The sequence below is a fragment of the Rhinoderma darwinii genome, chromosome 3, assembly GCF_050947455.1.
Source record: "Rhinoderma darwinii isolate aRhiDar2 chromosome 3, aRhiDar2.hap1, whole genome shotgun sequence".
Taxonomy (NCBI): Eukaryota; Metazoa; Chordata; class Amphibia; order Anura; family Rhinodermatidae; genus Rhinoderma; species Rhinoderma darwinii.
In genome coordinates, this window is record NC_134689.1 from 357,698,832 (window position 1) to 357,718,353 (window position 19,522).

General features: G+C 40.0%; 1 protein-coding gene across 1 annotated transcript in view; it reads left to right on the forward strand.

Moving 5' to 3' along the window:
- The window catches only part of PROM2 (prominin 2), a 57,835-nt gene extending 38,683 nt beyond the window's left edge, over positions 1–19,152 (forward strand). The window contains exons 14-23 of the mRNA XM_075855345.1: positions 624–705; positions 1,142–1,288; positions 1,773–1,844; positions 2,791–2,883; positions 4,136–4,189; positions 5,876–5,956; positions 6,597–6,665; positions 13,978–14,067; positions 15,457–15,554; positions 18,816–19,152. Of these exons, the coding sequence (XP_075711460.1) occupies positions 624–705; positions 1,142–1,288; positions 1,773–1,844; positions 2,791–2,883; positions 4,136–4,189; positions 5,876–5,956; positions 6,597–6,665; positions 13,978–14,067; positions 15,457–15,554; positions 18,816–18,882 (853 nt within the window). The 3' untranslated portion in view covers positions 18,883–19,152. The remainder of the gene's footprint in view (positions 1–623; positions 706–1,141; positions 1,289–1,772; positions 1,845–2,790; positions 2,884–4,135; positions 4,190–5,875; positions 5,957–6,596; positions 6,666–13,977; positions 14,068–15,456; positions 15,555–18,815) is intronic.
- Positions 19,153–19,522: the final 370 nt, after the last annotated feature.

Genomic DNA, 19,522 nt, shown 5'->3' on the forward strand with positions numbered 1-19,522 from the left:
AAAATTCCCTAATAAGGTATTTCATAATTGGTTACCTAAACAAGACAACCTCCTAAAAGCTTTATTTACACAGACAGAGTGTATAGATTCCACCCCATAGGTTTAGCACTTTGCTGACCTATTGCTTACTTGGCCCATCACATTAGCAACCATATAAGTAGCAGTTCCACTTCAGTACAGTTTGAGAGTAATACCTAGTCCAATAGGACTCTGAAACATCAAGTTTTTCAATTGATTTTACAGATCAAGAGCATAGCAATGTATTGTCCAATACTTGTTTTATTGGTTTTTTTTCTATTATATTGGTACTTGGCCTTCATCCAAATCACACCCTACAATATTGTAAAGGGTAGATCTATTGATTGTCCATTTCCACATGGAAACACGTCTTTTCAGAAATTCCCAGTGACTTCCTGACTAATTTAAATAGGAATTATTTAATTTGTGTATACAAAATAGAAGGCTAGAGATAGAGAAAGCACAGCTGCCACAGTGGGATGGTTGTAGTCCTCACATAGTGACTGCTATTAGATTTAGTCTAACAAATAGTGATCGTTATCTTATTTCCATGTAAGAAAAGTCTAAACAAGCTTGTTATCTTGTACTTTGTTCATCCCTTCCAGACAGTGCAAGCGTGGTGCTCCAATATGGAATGTTCTTGCATTTAATCCTATTGACTTGGATTCTGCCTTCAACATTTCTCAGGTAAGAAACCCATGCCCATGTGATTAATTTGTGGTACTATACCTCAGGGGGTGCTATGCCACAACAGAAACAGACCTTGTATATGTATATCTTATATAGTATGAGAATACCATATAAGACTAAAATGTAACATTGACTGCTAAGAAAACCCTAGGATGTGTTTGTCTTATATAGCGTGAATACATAATAACAATGTACAGTATAGACATATAATTCTGGACTATAATTTGAGTTATTTTAGTTTCAGCTTTAGGCTAGTATTGTGTTAAGGGCTGATGCGGAAAAGTACAAATAAGAGGTGAATCATCCTGGGCTACCTGTATTAAGATCTAATGAGTAATGGTGATGACATGGAAGAAGCTCTACTCTAATTCCAGTGTAAAGTTGTATTGTCATAAACCTGTTTTCTTCTTACTTTCCTATAACTTCCTCCCAGTACACAGGACCACTGAAGAAGCAGATTGACAACTTTACTGTAAATGTGGCTGGACTCGACATGGTCTCCAATATTGCAGTGATGGTTCTACGAGATTATAACAACAGTGGATTGGACCAAGTGCCTTTCAGTAGCATCCTGACCCAGGTGCGACTATTGGGATCTTGACTACTGCATAGGTGGCTCAAGAGTGAGGCAACTTGTAGGAGGGTCAGTTTTTAAATTGTGTGGCCCTAGACCCTGATCCCCCTAACCTTCCACCCCTAAGAATGACGCAGAAATGGAGGCGGGTACAGTTCAATATTACAGGACTTTTCTCCGGTTGAGGTACAAAACATAGTGGTTCCAAACAGTGGAACTTTCCGGAGCAGCTACATCTCCAAACCAAATGTGGGGAAATGTAGTTCTGAGGTGATGTCATTAAGGAGGAAGGTCCAGGTTGTCTGGGCCATGGGGCAGTTTTTCATACTAATGACCTATTTTATATATATAAAACACACCTGCCAGATGTTACACGTGCTTTAGTCTTCTGTCTTTTTCTACTGTTTAGTTCATATTTCTGCTGTATTTGGATGCTGTATTTGTGAAGGCACCCATGTTTCCCATTTTCATTTCTGACGTTTTCCACCAGATACAAGTACCTCGTGTGATTCTGGATGTTAGCCAATTTATCCCAGACCTGGAAAATCTTGCCTCCACCCAGGTAAACCACAAATCATGATTATATTTCTATACATTTAGAGTTGAGTGCATATATTCATAGGACTATCTTTGGGCCAAGCCGTCAATACAGCTGAAATGACAGACTCGGCTTAGACAGAACGATGCAACTTCTATGCATACAGCTATATTTTAATAACTAAAGAAATTATTAAGTCAATTTAAAAGTTCTTTAAAAACACATAAAACATTAAAGCCATTTAACAATATATATTTTTCTTTTAAAGGTGTACATAGCCTTTAAATGATCAGAAATTTAAATCACAGGCCACATATGGCTCCCCAAAACTGCTCCTTTTCCAGTTATGCTCCTGACCTCTTCTTCCTCTTGTACCTGGGTTAAGGATATAAATTAATAACAGCACACATTTTATTCACAAAATCACCCAGGCTTCATATAAATGCATAGCCCCTGCTCCCTCCTCACCTATTTGTGGTTCTTCCTGTATTTTCTCTGATTTTCAACGGAGTGGAGAGCACTTTTGTTGTTCTGCCTTTATGCAGTCAAGGGACTACGGCGGATTCTAATGCTCATATAATGTACTATAAGTGGATATTATTTTCTATTCCGTACTGATGTATATTCACCGTTGTAAATGTATTGTGATTTTACGCATATAGTTCCTTTAAAACCATGTGCTAATAACCCTTGTTACTGGATGTCCACTGTATGACCTCTTGAATTCAGGTTTACAGGACAGATTTTCTAGAACACATGTTGCATCTTGGAATTCTGTACTGAATGATTACAGCTGAATCGAATGCATCTACTCTTAATCATAATCAGGCTTCCAAAGCCCAAATGAATCTTTAGGATTGAATTTTGTAATTACATCGGGATTAAACAAAGTGGCTGTATCCCCGCCAAGGTCTTTCCCAGCTCATTCTTAGCACTCATTTACCTTTAGGATTATTTTATCCTTATTTAGAGTAATGCTTCCATAAGAAATCAGCTGGAGAATGAGGCAGCCGCACTGAGAGATATACAAAATACCACCGTACAAGATCAAGAGTCTGTCATGGTAGGTATATACAATGAACAGTATATAACACTGATTTTGCCAATTTCTATGTGAATCGTACTTTACCATATATCTTTACATTGGCCGGTTTAGGGATTGGTGACAGTATTTCTGGTAATATACACAGTGGTCTAAAATTGTTTAGGGGGTTAAAAACGAATATCTCTGGTGGACAATGCTGGAGAAGGGGGTTGACAGTAATAGTCATGGATACTACCTAGTACCCTTGGAGGACTTGGGTGGGTTAGAGGTTACCATATAATATTCTTGGTGGTTTAGCTGGTAAAGAATTTAATTATACTACCAGTCTAGGGATAAAATGTACCTATAATTTTATTTTATTTTTATTTAAATTGTTCCAGTGTTCTGTGTTGTGCTTAATTTAATAATATAAATTTATAGGGGTCAGAGCTTTGTTTGCAGTGCACCAAATTCCCTGCTTCCTCTGACACAGCCATAGTTACATGATGAAATGGCAGCAGACGCCACTAGGGGGAGGAAAAAACATTTACAACCCATATGTAAGGAGCTCCCCCTAGAGGTGGCTACAGGCAGATCTAATGTTATCCTACAAGAGATGTGTTGATGCTTCTCCTGCAGAGGATTCTTATGGGAACTAGGAAACCCCGTCTCTAAGTGGGTGCCTGAGATTAGTCATTTGAATACCATATAGGAAAATAAAAATTTATCTGTTATTTATTAATCTTGTGCAATTAATTCTAAATTAGAACTTTATCATACATAGCTTAATGTTGACACACTGTAACTTGTTTCTATTTATTGCATGTGTAGATTATTCTACTTACAGAACAGGCTTAACTAAATATCTCTTATTTGGATGAAGCATATAAATTATGAATGATACTATGTGTAATTGCTTATCCTGCATGAGTCAAGAATTTATATTATTAACATCTATTGTGGCAACGCTGGCATGGTGCCAGGGTCTCAACTATAGGAGCCCTATAGGTCCACTGGGCACCTACAGAGGAGTCCTCTTTGAGTTTTGCTGCAGGGTAGCTACAAGGCTAAAGCTAAACAGAAACAGGTCCCTGAAATACAGTGAGTTGTATCTTGGATTGAATGTATCTATGACATGGCAACCAAAGTAAAAAGTTGCCCTTCAGTCATGGGACTGGAATATCATATCAGGTCTAATCTAAACTTCCTCTGACTATTATTATTATTATTAGTATTATTATCTTTTTTTTTATTTTTATTATTATTATTATTATTATTATGTTTCTTTCAGGGGAAGTTGAACAAGAGTGTCCAAACATTGGCTGTGTTGGCTCCTAATCTTAATGTGAGTTCAGATCACAATGTTAAAATTTGTTAATTAAATAAGTAGAGGGATTATATAAGGTTAGAAAAAAAAATGCTTTTTTTTTCCCGCCCAGAAACGGTGCACTTTTTGTACATGGGCTGAGTCTGGTACCAGACACAGTTAATGAAAACGTAATTAATACAGACCCTTTTTTCTAATACTGCACAACCGATTTAAATGCGCAACACCGTGTTGTAAATTATTTTTTTAATCGGTTATGTCAACTTTTCATATTTTCATTTAATTGATGGGACTATTCAAGTGACTACATTGGTGTGAGGAACATCCATTTAGGTGTACCTTGCTTTGGGCTGATGGACAGACTCTAATCCATTATGAAAAGTGTAATGACCAGCGGGATGTAGACCCACAGGTCTGCTCCACCAGTGAGAGTAGCGGCTGGCAGCGGATAACAAGACAGACAGGTAGCTGGACACAGGTGGACAGCAGGCAACTGGATACAGGCTGATAGTGGATGGCAATAGCAGACAGGATACAGGCTGATAACTGGTAGCAATAGCAGACAGGATACAGGTTGATAACTGGTAACAATAGCAGACAGGATCAGATGCATACAGGAACATTTGCTGGATAACGCTAGGTTGTTTCAATGTTGTCAGGAAAGGTGTGTCCAGTGAAGCAGACTAATATACCTGGTGATTGACAGGGTTAGGCTGGGGATGGATTTGGGTGTGCACACTGGCCCTATAAGATGCAGGAACTAAGCGCACACCAGCCCTATAGTCAGACCCAGCAACACAAGGAAGTGCACGTGCAAGGCAGTGTGGAGATCGAGGGACCGTACACCGTGTATCAAAGGTGACCTGGCTGTTGTGCTTGATGGGAGTTGTAGTACGTCAACGAACGCGGAGCGCCAGCATTACAAAAATTTCAATTTAGTTATCTGTGTTACACACTTAAAGGGGTTGCTAGAATATGGCACTAATTCCTGATCAACAACTGTGACCCCCACCGATTGCCAGAATAAAGTAGTAGCAGCAGCTCTAGGAAAGCAACGTGCCACTTTGTCTGCTGTGAGCTCTGCTTGGCTTTTTCCAGGCAGTTGGTCATTGACTATAAATACTGTCCATGTGGCTGCCTGGAAAGAGCTGAGGGGAGTTGCTGATAAAAGACAATCTTTCCTAGTGCCACTTCATTCAAGCAATTGGTGCAGGTCACAGTGGTCGAAGCCTAGAGATATGCCACCAATGTCTGAGATGAGATGGCCCCTTCAAATCTAGAAGCCAATTTTCGGCTATCCATCCAAAAGTCACAAAAATCCTTCATTTTTTATGGTCAAGAGGCTGAAATCCCAGTAAAGAAGGGACAGATCTTTGAGGGAATATAAAGATAATAGTGATCAAAAATAATAATCATCTAGAATATTGTCAATGTGCACTAAATTCCCAATTTTTATTTATTTTTTTACTCCTCTGATGTCATGTGGGCTAGAGGATTGAAGACACTGAAGACACGAGACACCCCTTATCACTAAATAGCAAGGAAACAATCATATCCTGTCCCTAGTCAAAGTCAGTGGAGTCAGCTAGAATTAATTGTCACTTGGATCAATTTTTCCTTTTACACCACAGGTAATTCCAGTCCTGTATGATATACTCCTTTAATAGCTTTTATCAAATACAATGAATATTTTTATCCTTTTAGGTTGGGATACAACTTACAGTACAAAATATCTTCAAGCTGAAAGGACCTTTGATACAGGGAACAATTGACCAACTGAAGAATGTAAGTCACCCACATGGCAGTATATTTAAGAACATGGCATGTGCCTACTAGTGCGGCATAGTTCAGATGGAAGAACAGAATTATTTTTATTCTACTCATTGTATCATTTTTATTACTTGATCTTACTAACTGCATACATTCGTACAGGCTTATCCTAGGTTTGTGTGTGTGTATATACGTATACCCAGAACAGGGTGTAGGAGCAGCGTAGGGACCCACCTTATAAGTGAGGTCGCCTTGTCGTGGCAGGTGGGCTCACAGAGTTTGATCAAAAGGTGCGCTAAGAACCTCACTATTGTATGTAGATACAGCAGCAATGCATATTTATTTATATATAGTGTTTTAGGTGTTCGCCCTTTTCTTGTGTGTTGTTTTGTAGTCACAGGCGTACTTGCACCTGTATACAGGTTGTTTTCCTTTTGCTGGAATGTGCTGATTAAACTTTCTTGTGAATCATATTTATATATAATGATGGGGTGAAGGAAGCCCCCGGGTCATGTATATACACAAATAAAATATAATTGAGTTACGCATAGACTTTTGTTGCGAAACAGCGTTGTGTGATATATTTTTTTCCTTAGCGCTCTCTTATTGATATACAGTTTAATGAATAGTTTTTAATTTCTGGTTATTTCAATAGGCGAGCAAGTGTCTGCTGGATCAAGCTATAGGATACTTTTCCCAATATATTGACTGGGTGAAGCAAACCGTAAGTTGATTATAACCTGACAGGGAACCATTAAAGGGGCTGTTTTTTTCACCAAATTCTGCCACTCTTGTTCATGGGTTGTGTCTGGTATTGCAGCTATGACTTGTGACATGTTAGTTTAAAGCCTCATTCACACGAGTGTATCCGATTCACGCGCGTGAATCGTGTCCGTGTGTGTTGCATTATGCATCAGTGTGCTTTGCGAGGGGCATGCGTTATTCACGCACTCGCAAAGCACATCTTTTTTTTTAAATCATTTTCAACTGAATTGATGCGCTAATCACGCACCGCACACGCATGTGCGGTGTGTGGTTTTCACACACCCATTGACATCAATGGGCGTGTACATGCGTGATAACGCACCAATATAGGACATGCAGTGAGTTTCACGCAGCGGACTCTCGCTGCGTGAAAAATCACGCATGTGTGAATGGCCCCATTGAAATCAATGGGTCCGTGTGCTGTGCGTTGTTTCAACGCACAGCACACGGACCTGATTCACGCTCGTTTGAATGGGGCCTTAGAGATATATAATCCAAATCATACGATTTTATTGACGTTAGCCTATCAGTAATCGTCTGGATTCATTGCAATTATCATGGGTAGCACTTGTTCAATTTCAATCTCTTTTTCAAGCTTCTTGGGTGTGTATGACGTTCACTTTATTACTCACTGTATATGTAACCTCCATAGATTATTACTGGTAGAACCTGTTTAAAGACTGGTTATTATAGGAGCATTGTCATTAACTGACTTATTAAAGCTAAGTTATTAAAACTCATTTCACTTTATGCAGTACATCATGCTCCATAAACTACAGATTTAGGGCTTATTTAGACGAACGTGTCTCACGGACCTATGTTAGTCTATGGGGCGTGCAGACTGCCGTGAGTTTCACGCAGCGTGTGTCCGCTGCGTAAAACTCACGACATGTCCTATATTTGTGCGTTGTTCGCGCATCACGCACCCATTCAAGTCAATGGGTGCGTGAAAATCACGCGCACCACACGGAAGCACTTCCGTGTGATGCGCGTGATTCACGCAACAGCAGTAAAAAGTATGAATGAAAACAGAAAAGCACCACGTGCTTTTCTGTTTACAAACATACAGAGTGTCATAATGATGGCGGCTGCGCGAAAATCACGCAGCCACGCATCATATGCTGCTGACACACGGAGCTGTTAAGTACCTTTTGCGCGCCCAAAACACCACGTCTTTTGTTAGCGCAAAACGTACACACTCGTGTAAATCCGGCCTTATTGTGGTTTGTAGTCAGAGCCCCATTAGCAGACTACAAGCTGCTGCTTACAGTCCGTAGTACAGTTCAACATTTCAGTCAATGTGTTGGCAACTAGCTAATTTATAGTGACTTAAAGAGGACCTGTCATGTCTATTTTAATTTAAAAAAATATTCTGGAGCATCTTTTCTTACAGCTTTGTATTGTGCTATTTCTCTGTTATTCCTCCTAGAAAGTTGTCGATTTATTCATAACTAAGTGTTATTTTTCCCCTTATCGAAGGGGCGTATCCCTACACACTGGCACTGTCAGCACTGATTGGATATTGTCAGTCTGTGTAGGGACACGCCCCCAGTTAGTGACACCCAATGTTCAAACATTGTCACTCAATTGAGATGGTCCAGAAATTTTATTTAATCGGAAATACAATTGTTTACTAAAACAAACATGTCAGAAGAGGTGACCGGTCCTCTTTAGCTTTATGGCAAAATGCGACATAACTGTACGTCACATCTGCCAAGGGGGAGTATGGAGCTCCATACTCGGCTGGTGTCAGCTGTATCTTACAACTGATGCCTCACTACAACGCCCAGGATCGGAGACAACTTTAAGCCTCTAAGCCGTCAGAAAGAGAAGGGCAGCCCCCTCGGAAAGCTCACCCCCCGCTACGATGTGATCGCAAGGTGCCAATGGTTGTCATGGCATCTTGGGGACCTAATGAAAGCCCCCAGGTCTGCCATCTTTCTGCTTCTTTTAGTGGCAGGACTTAATGTCAGCCAGGAAAAGTACCATACACTGCAATAGATAAGTATTGCAGTGTATCGTACCAGCAATCAAATGACCGCTTGTTCAAGTCCCCTTGGTGGACTAAAGAAAAAAAGTAACGAAGATTTAATTAACGTTTTTAGTAAAGTATAAAAAAAAATTTAAACGATCAAGAAACCCCCCTTTTCCCATTTTCCCCCTAAAGTAATGTAAAAAAAAAATGTACATAATTGGTATCATCTCGTTCGTAAAAGTCCAAACTATTCTAATATAATATTATTTAACCCACACAATGAATGCAATAATAAAAAAGTGATCAAAAAACCCTCACACCGCTCCATCGACAGAAAAATGTTAACGTTTTGGCTCTCAGAATATGGCGACACAAAACAGATATTTTTTTTAACAAATTGTTTTTTCTTTGCAAAAGTAGAACAAAATAAAAAAAAATTTAACTTTTCGATCGCTGTATGAGGACTTGATTTTTGCGGGATTAGTTGTACTTTTTAATTGCACCATTTTGGAGTACATATAATTTTTTTATTAACTTTTATTAACTTTTTTTGGGGGGGAATAGAAAAAAACCCTGAAATTCCACCATTGTTCTATGGGTTTTAAATAGGCGCCGTTCACTGTGCGACGTAAATAACACATTACCTTTTTTCCTATGGGTTGGTACGATTACGACGAAACCACATATGTAGAGGTTTTTTTATGTTTTACGACTTTTGCACAATAAAAACACTTTTGAACTAAAATTATTTGTTTTTGCATCGTCGCTTTCCAAGAGCTGTAATTTTTTTATTTTTCCATCAATGTAGTGATTTTTTTGGGCTTGTCTTTTGTTGGACGAGACGTAGTTTTGATTGGTACTGTTTTGGGGTGCATGAGACTTATTGATTAACTTTCATTATGACTTTTTTGGGGGGTAATGGAAAAAAATAGCAATTCCACCATTGTTTTTTGCGGGTTTTTTTTTACGGTGTTCACCTTGCGGTTTAAATTACATATTAACTTTATTGTTTGAGTCATTACGGTCGCGGCGATACCATATATGTGTACTTTTTTTTATTTTTTACACTTTTACTAAATAAAACCACTTTTTATGGAAAAATAAATGTATTTATTTTTTAACCGTAATTTTCATTAATCATTTTTATTTCACATTTATTACTTCTTTTTTTAGTCCCACCAGGGGACTTTACTATGCGATCTTTAGATTGCTGCTATAAAGTTTTGGTATACTTAGTATACCAGAGCATTATTGCCTGTCGCGTCCTAATAGGCATATGCCCAGGGCAGACCTGGGGGCTTTTATCAGGCCCCCGGCTGCCATGAGACCCCATCGGAGACCCACGATTGCATTTGGGGGCCGCCGATGGGTGAGAGAGGGAGCTCCCTCACTCTGTAAACAAGTTAAATGCCGCGGTCGCTATTGATCGCAGCATTTAACGGGTTAAACGGCCGCGATCTAAGTAAACTTCGAACGCGGGCGTTGGAGCAGGTGCCCGGCTGTCATCAGACATCCAAGCCCCGGCTCCAGCCTGCACGGGATACCCGTGCAGGACTTTAGCTAGGCCGCCCTTAAAAGTCAGCGGCCTAGCCTAAGGCCCCATAGTTAGCGCCGTGAAAAGGCGTATTGGTGGTCACTAAGGGGGTAATTATAAACCCAAAAAACAATGGTGAAATTGCTATTTTCGTTCCCATTTAATCCCATAAATAATTTTTTTTTCCGTTTCCCAGAATATTATATGTTACATTAAATACTGCCATCAAAAACTACAACTTGTCCCCAAAAAAAACTAATAACGAAAGGAAAAACTAAAATGGAAAATGGCACCAAGAGGTTAATGTGACATAAAAATGCACATGATTTATGACTGGTTAAACTTGCTTGATCTTTGTCTTAGGGCTGGGCAATTATGACCTAAATCAAAATCACGATTAATTGAACATGTAGCCTCTATTATGATTAATGAATTATTATTTAGGACACACCCCATATTTGCATGATATGCCATTGAATTAATATATATTCCCTGAGCCTGCTGTATACTTCTGTATATAATATATCACCTGACACTGCCCCCACACTGCATATTGCCCCCATAGTGCTCCCCATACAGTAGAATGCCCCCCATAGCTGCCCCCACACATAATACCCCCATAGCTGCCCCCACTCAATATAATGCCCATATAACTGCCCTCTATACAGTATAATTCCCCCCATAGCTACCTCTTTATAGTATAATGCCCCGAAAACTGACCTTCACAGTATAATGCCCCCATAGCTACCTCCACACAGTATAATGCCCCATAGCTACCTCCACACAGTATAATGCCCCATAGCTACCTCCACACAGTATAATGCCCCATAGCTACCTCCACACAGTATAATGCCCCTATAACTGCCCTCCACACAGTATAATACCCCTTATAGCTGCCCTCACACAGTATAATAACCCGCATAACTGCCCTCCACAGAGTATAAAGTCCCCCATAGCTGCCCCCCTCACAGTATAATGCCCCTGATCTACCATTGGATTCAACTGTATCTGCGTCCTAAAGATGTAGATACAGTTTAATCCGGGGGAAAAAGTAATCGAAAAAACCTAAATGTGCAAGATGATGTTGATTAATTGCGCTGAATTTCGATTTCAGGTTTTTTTCGATTAATTGCCCAGCTCTACTTTCTTTTTGAAGATTTGCTAACAATGGTAACAACATAATTTTCGATAAACAGGGGTAAAACGGTGGTGCGGAATCGATTAATATATAATGAATAGGCCTATCCTTCCTTCATGTTGTAACTCTTGTTTTTCTGTGGATGACTAGGGTGCACGGTTGACAGCTCAGCCTCACTTAGTCACTAAAAAGATTTGATATATTGTTGTATTGAGAACCTGTGGTAGGGCAGTGTATATCAGGAAAAGCAATAACACATGAACTGAATGGATAATCTGGAGAGATGAATACACGAGGATGGACATGACGCCATCTTAATAAAGTTGCCCAAATGTAAGACCAGATGAGTGTGCGCGCTGAGGACAGAATAATGGGACCCTGTCATAACTGGGCACATGAGGTCCAGCAGATATGACTTGTGCAGAAAAGGGTCTACCAACTCTTCTCCTACAGTTTACGTATCAACAAATGTATTAGCCAGAGTGGAGAGAGACTACAAAGAGTATCTTTCCCTCTGGAGGACCGGGCATGGCGACGCATTAAACTTACAGGAATTTTTTAATGGGTACTAGGTAATGCTTTGTTTCACCTGTGGTGGTGCTATAGAGGAATTTAATTCTTGCTGCAAGGTTTCTGAGCAGATTATAACTGATCACTGTGGGTCCCAGCAGCAAGACAACCTGGCAACACCTTATTTTTGAGGGACCCTTCTAACGAAAAGAGATTGTCAGAAGTGGACAAGCCCTTTAAATTGTGTACAAAATGTTAAAACAAATGAGTTGCTGATGTCGTAATTTCTTCAGTATTGTCATGCAAATGATGCTATTAATACATGAACTCTACTGTAATCTATCGCACCAGTTATTTACTAGAGGTAGAGATAGTATTCCTCTGGTGTCTCAGATAAAAATGGCATTTGGTAAACTTTTATTACCTAAACTCTACTGGCAAAATAAAAAAGCCCCCATTTTCAGTAAATTAACCCCTTCATGACCAGGCCATTTTGTGCGTTAATGACCAAGGATTATTTTTTGTTTTTTCACTGTTGCATTCTAAGGGCTTGTTTTTTGCGGGACGAGTTGTATTTTTCAACTGCATCATTTTTGGGTGCATATAATATATTGATTAACTATTATTAATTTTAATTTAGGAAAGAATTTAAAATAAACGGCTATTCCAGCATTGTTTTTCACGTTATAAATTTTCGCCGTTCACTATGGGGCATAAATAACATGTTATCCTTTATTCTATGGGTCAGCACGATTATGGAGATACCAAATACGTAGAGGTTTTATGTTTTCCTACGTTTGCAAAATGAAAACCCTTTTAAAAAAAAAAATTACTTGTTTTTGTATCGCCGCATTTCAAGAGATGCCGCATTTACACTTTTACTAAATAAAACTAATTTTTGGGGAAAAAAAGTGGTTTTATTTTATTTTTACTATAATCTTTTTTTTTTTCAGAAACTTTATTTAACTGTTTTACATTTTTTTTTAATTTTTTTTAGTCCCACCAGGGGACTTCACCATGCGATCTGCTGATCACTTATATAATGCTTTGGTATACTTAGTATACCAAAGCATTATTGCCTGGCAGTGTAAAACTGACAGGCAATCTATTAGGCCATACCTCCGGCATGGGCTAATAGGCAGATGCTGAAGGCAGACTTGGGGGCCTTTGTTAGGCCCCCGGCTGCCATGGAAACCAAACGGCGCACCGCGATTTCATTGCGGGGGCGCCGATGGGGTGACAGAGGGAGCTCCCTCCCTCTGTCAAACACATTAGATGCCGCTGTCGCTTTTGAGAGCTGCGTCTAATGGGTTAAACTGCCGGAATCGGAGCACGCTTCGATTCCGGCAGGAGCCAGGCTGTGTATAACAGCCGTGCTCCTGCCGCTGATCGCGTGGGTACGCTGGCAGTACCCACCTGATCAGAGCAACAGATATATCAGTCGCTATGCGGGAACTAACACCTGCTGGTGACGGATATATCTGTTGCTCGTCGTTAAGGGGTTAATGTTATTTTTTCTATAAATAAAAGTTAAACAATTTTCCAATATAATTTCTGTATTAATTCCTCACCATTTTTAAGACCTCTGCTTGTTGTTTTTCAGTAGGAACATTCATTTGTTACTTCCAGTGGATGAAATTCTGTGCATGGTCATAGGATGGACACACAAGTGCTGGGATCGTTACAGTATGTGTATCCGAGCTGTGACTTCTAATAATCCCAGCACCTGTGTGTCCATCACATGACCATGGACAGAATTTTTCCACTGGAAGTAAACAATGAAAGTTACTACTGAATAACAAAACAAGCAGAGATCTTGAAAACCGTGAGGAATTACTACAGAAATTATATTGGAAAATTGTTTAACTTTTAATTACGGTATACAAAAGCAAAACATTAATTTGCTAAAACCGGACAACCCCTTTAAGAGCACCAGAAACTGCATCCATTACAGTAGATACATTGGGCTGGAGTATTTCTTCTAGGATAGATTCTACAGTGTAGCCTGGAGAGAACCTGTCTGTAATACCATGAATGACATTTACAGCAGCTCATGGAAGTGACTTCAGTCCATTGTGTATCTGCTAAACTGACGGTGTGTATTGTTATTTCAGATCACAAATAATATCGCCTCCTGCCGTTCAGTATCCACAACACTTGACAATGCTCGGGCTGTGGTCTGCGATCATGTGACGGACCCCTGGGTGAGTGGAAGAGCAAGAAAGAGGTCGAGATAGTTATAGCGCACATATCACATAGATATAACCTGAATATTGCTTTGGTTTATTAGAACATCAACTCTCAGTGCAGAGCAGGTTACTCTAGACTTATAAATAGAGCTGCTTATATCTCATATCCATGTAAAAATTACTGAAGGTTCTTGGAACTAGAGATATGTGGGATAATGGATTACATAACGGAGGTCATACAGGATCAATGAGAAAAAAAATCATGGCATGCTGTATTACGGTGATACGTTGGCACACAGAATGCCTCGGGGTCCGTAAAACGAGCCCCTAGATTAGGGTAAGCCATAAAGTGTCCGTGCATATGGCTTTGCTGTTTGCATCGCCCTTAATAATCAACACACACAAGTCTTAAGATAGCGCCTCTCCAGCCTGTAATGGCTGATAACAGGGGGCAATAGAGTGCACTGGACTGTACAGCTAGGAAATATTTTGTATTTAATGGTAAATCATGGAGTAAAAAAGGCTTTAGAGAAATGTGAAAAAGATTAAATGGGTGTCGAGTTATTTAGGACGGGTGATAGATTGACTTCATTCCTGCTTTCTGGTTCCTGCTTGAGCCAACTGTCTGCATTTATTTTCTACAAGGAATGGTAACGCTTTTTCACAAATTAGCTGGTGGCCGAACATCCATGATGCCCGAAGATTATTTGTTCAGTTGAACTCTACATAAACATGCATGTCTGGATTGCCCAAGATTTCACGTTTAGATTTAAGCAGATTGGAAGCGTATGACAAAGATATTGTTCTGGTATATTTTAGGGGCAACAATAGCCTTAGGCCTGGTTCACACGAGCGTGTGCTTTTTGCGCACGCAAAAAACGTGGTGTTTTTCCTGCGCAAAAGGCACTTAACAGCTCCGTGTGGCCTCAGCATATGATGCGCGGCTGCGTGATTTTCGAGCAGCCGCCATCATTATGACACTCCGTTTGGATGTTTGTAAACAGAAAAGTACGTGGTGCTTTTCTGTTTTCATTCATCCTTTTCACAGCTGTTGCGCGAATCACGCTGGTCGCACGGAAGTGCTTCCGTGTGGCATGCGTGGTTTTCACGCACCCATTGACTTCAATGGGTGCGTGATGCGCAAAAAACGCCCAAAGAACGGACTTTTTTTCAGCGGACTCACGCTGAGTAAAAATCACGCACATGTCTGCACGGCCCCATAGACTAATATAGGTCCGTGCGACGCGCGTGAAATCACACGCGTTGCACGGACGTACATCCCGTTCGTCTGAATAAGCCCTTAGTTACAATCAACTAAAAGGGATTTTTTTTTAATGTTATTTTCCTCAAGGTCATGCAGCAAGGGTTAACTTTAATTTGGTAATAATAACCCTTTTTTTCTAGAATGGCTTCTGGTTTTGCCTTGGTTGGTGCACCTTTCTCCTGATTCCGAATATATTATTGAGTATTAAATCTGCACAGTATATAGCACCCAAGTCTCGGTGAGTATATTCCTTGCCTGACACATCAATTTAGTCCTACTATAATAACAATAACCAAAAATCAAACAAACAATGCCTATAGTGTCAGCATCAACATGTCCAATACAAGAGTTGTATGCATGGGTTCTTCTTTTACATAAAGTGCATTGACTACGATAATGGATTGCTTAAATGCTATTTAAACCTTTGAAGGGCAATTTTTTTTTAATAAAAAGGTTAGTCAGTGTGCAACTTTCTAAATAGTTTTTATTAAAAACTAATTTTACTTTTTGAGACACAGCTGTTCTGTATTCTCCATACAGAGCAGCTGTATTGTTTGCTATGACCTATGTCCGTCAGTCCCGCGGACCTAGCAGGTTCAGTGTCAGCTTGTCCAGCGTGTCTCTGACATACAGTATCCACCTGTAATTTATTACATCTAAGTTCATAAGAATCTGTCACTGAACCAGTCAGTCCCGCAGACCTGACGGGAACAGGATTAAGCGAATAATGCAGCTGCTATGTATAGAGAATACAGAGCAGCTGTATCTCAAAAAGTAAAAACAATAATAAAAACTATTTATAAAGTTGCACTAATCACACTGACTGACCTTTTTATGAAAAAAAAAATTGCCTTTCAAAGGTTTACACAGCCTTTAATAATGATGTTTTCCAGGTTCAGAAAAACATGGCTGCTTTCCTCAAAAAACAGCGCCACACCTGTCCACTGTCTGGTATTGCCGCTCAGCTCTATTGAAGTGAATGAGGTGGAGCTGCAATACCACATAGGTGTGGCGCTATGTTTGGAAGAAAGCAGACATGTATTTCCAGCCCTGGACAACCGATTTAACAACCGCAGTGATGTTATGAATGTGCTTACTAGATGTGCCCTGCAGGTAGATGCCAGTAGGAGTTAGCTGTTGGGACCAGGTATGGATATGGGGCCAAGGAGCTTAAACGCATCTGTATAGAATATGTAATATATTATACATATACATAAGGAAACATGTAATATTTTGTCATAATCTGAGGGTATGTGAACCCATTAGGCCGCTCCGCCGTAGCGGAGAGGCAACTGGCCAAGTCAGTCTATGCAAAGTCTATACAAGTTCGTAGCACAAGGGTACCTGAGATAGTCCAGACGGTGGCAGGGGCTCTGGCATGGATGGGGCTAGATGTGACAGGTTGCACCAGACGTGGCAGATGGAACCAGGAGTGGCATGTATAACCAGACTTGGTGTATAGCAGCAGGCGTGGCAGTTTGCACCAGACGTGGCGGATGATACCAAGAGTGGCAGATGACACCAGATATGGCGCATAACCGCAGGCGGCACAACACAACTCCAATACTAAACAGGCACAGGAACAAAACACAGCACGGGATACAGGATACAGGTAGCAGGGCACAGGAACACTGGGAGCAGGATAACACTAAGGGACCATTTGCAATACGAACATGGGAAAATTACAATAATGCTCAGGCAAGGAGGGGAAAGGCGGAGCCCCTTTTATAGTTCAAGGTGATTTTGGCTAATTACCATATTTTGCATGTGCGCACACTGGCCCTTAAGATTGGGCACGAGCTTGCGTGTGTATACTACAGGAAACTGCAGAGCAGAGCGGAAGTGAGTGCTGGTGTCTCCTAGGAAGGAGATGCCAGCCAGCACTCACAAGTCCATGGCTGCGGCCGTCGAGGGGGAGTAGGAACGACGGTCTGCGGCAGTGGACATTACAGATTTCTACCACTTTCACTGCATAAATTGCTATTTACATTACATGATACAATGGTTCTTGTTGAGAATAGTGTGAACGTAACCCTGGTATCTATAACTGGTATTGTAATGCAGAGATATAACAAATTTTATAAATAAGTTTTAAAGGTTTTTCTAGGAAAACACATTGATGGACGGTTTATCCTTAGAAATGGTCATTAATGTGTGACGACCGGAAGAACACTCGATCAGCAGAATCTGATTTGTACAGAATCTGACAGAAAAAACCTCTGTATGCCTCCTTATGAAATCAGAGGCATACAGTAGAGACCTCATGGACTTCTATGGCAGGGCTATTATGGCTCCGCACAAAACGAAGCCCTATAATGGCCACGTGCATGAGCCGAGGGTTATCTTATAATGATTTCATTATAATGATCATTTACTACTTATCCAAAGGATAGGTGATAAATGTCTGATTGATGGGGCTCCTGAAAATGGGGCCTCCCCGAGTGCCCTATGTGAGTAGAGCGGTACTGCGCATGCTCAGCCACCGCTCAATTCACTTTCTATGGGGCTGCTGGAGATAGCCGAGCGCTATCTCCGACAGACCAATAGAAAGTGCATGGTGCTGTGGCCAAGCATTCGCAGTACCGCTCTATTTGCATAGGGCACTCGGGGACTCCGTTCTTGGAATCTGTTCAGGATCCCAACAGTCAGACTCCCACCAATCAGACATTTATCACCTATTCTTTGCATAGGTAATAAATGATCATTATTCTTTTTTGTTTGTTTTTTTTTATAAAAAAGGACAATCCGTGTGATTGGTGCGACTTTATACATAGTTTTTATAAATAAAAAAAAAATGTGAGATACAGCTGCTCTGTATTATCTATACAGAGCAGCTGTATCGTTCCTTATGACTTGAATGCTCGACCGGCAAGAGTTAAGCTCCTACTTGTCATAACCTAGGGAAAATAAAAGTGACGAGAGGATGGGGACCATGGAGAAATTTTAATTTCTTTCAATTGTTGAGTTTTTAAAAATTGGCATTAGGACAACATTAAATACTTGTGCTGTGACTGGAATACCCCTCAAGTCACTGATTGGTGCTTGATTTTCTGCTGGGACTTACTGCTGGGAGAGGGTGAGAGAGAACTGTTTAATTTACAGTATTTCAAACTGTAAAATACTAGTAAAATAAAGTTTATGTTTATATATTGGGCTGATAGTATTTACTATACACATAAACATATCTTTCTTTTTTTCATTTTTTTGGGTGACATTTTATAACTTTTTTTTTTGCATTTGTTAAGTTGTTTCATTAGTTGATTCTTGGAACCTGCTATCACTACATGGATCATTTATTTTCTTATCTGTTCTTTATACTTGTGTTCTATCTTGTCTTAAAAGTTGCTTATTAATACATGTTATTCCTGTTCATATATTCCTAAAGTCCAATACTAACAACATCGCTATCTGTTTTCTGTCTCTTGGGTTTGTTATACAGAATATCTCTGACTCTCTAGTCCGCCATCTTTGCCTCTTAATTTCTCTGCTCTACCTGCAGAGGTCCCACCCCTGAAGAGGAGAATCTGTTCCCACTAACTCCAATCTCAGATGTTGGGAGAAGCTGATCCTGATCTCTAGAGGGATAGTTCATAACTGTATGTGAAGTCGAAGAATCACTGTACTCCATGGCAAACCTTTGATGGAGTCTGCATCATCACAGTTGGATCACAGAACTAAGAAATTTGTTTACAAGAGATGAACTTTGTGCAATAGTTAATTTAAAAGGAACAGTAATGAGTAAATAATATGTTGAAGAGTCAAGAAAAAAAATGATACAGACTTTGAATGACAATTTTATTAGGTACCAGTGCCCTTTAAATGTGATTGAATATTCAGCATTTTATTTGTGTTCATTGCTACTTGAAGCAAAAGGAAGTAAAAGTTGTCTTCATTTCTGAGGTCCATTTGTCAAGAAGGGCACATATGCCAATATGAATGGCTCAGAAACAAAAATTCAGGATTTTTCATAAAGTCCCTGGCCACATGACAAATCGCAGACAGACATCAATAGTCTGTAACGGTCATGTGATTCAAAATTATGCTGAAAGGGGTTGTACACTTTGAAATATCTATTAGAAGGGCTCCTCAACAAAAAGCTGATTACAGGGTGTCCAACTGCTTAGATTCCTGATAATCAACTGTAATCTGTGGATGAACCCAGCAGAATGTGTTCAACTCCTTCTGCAGCAACCCCGCAGGGGAAAG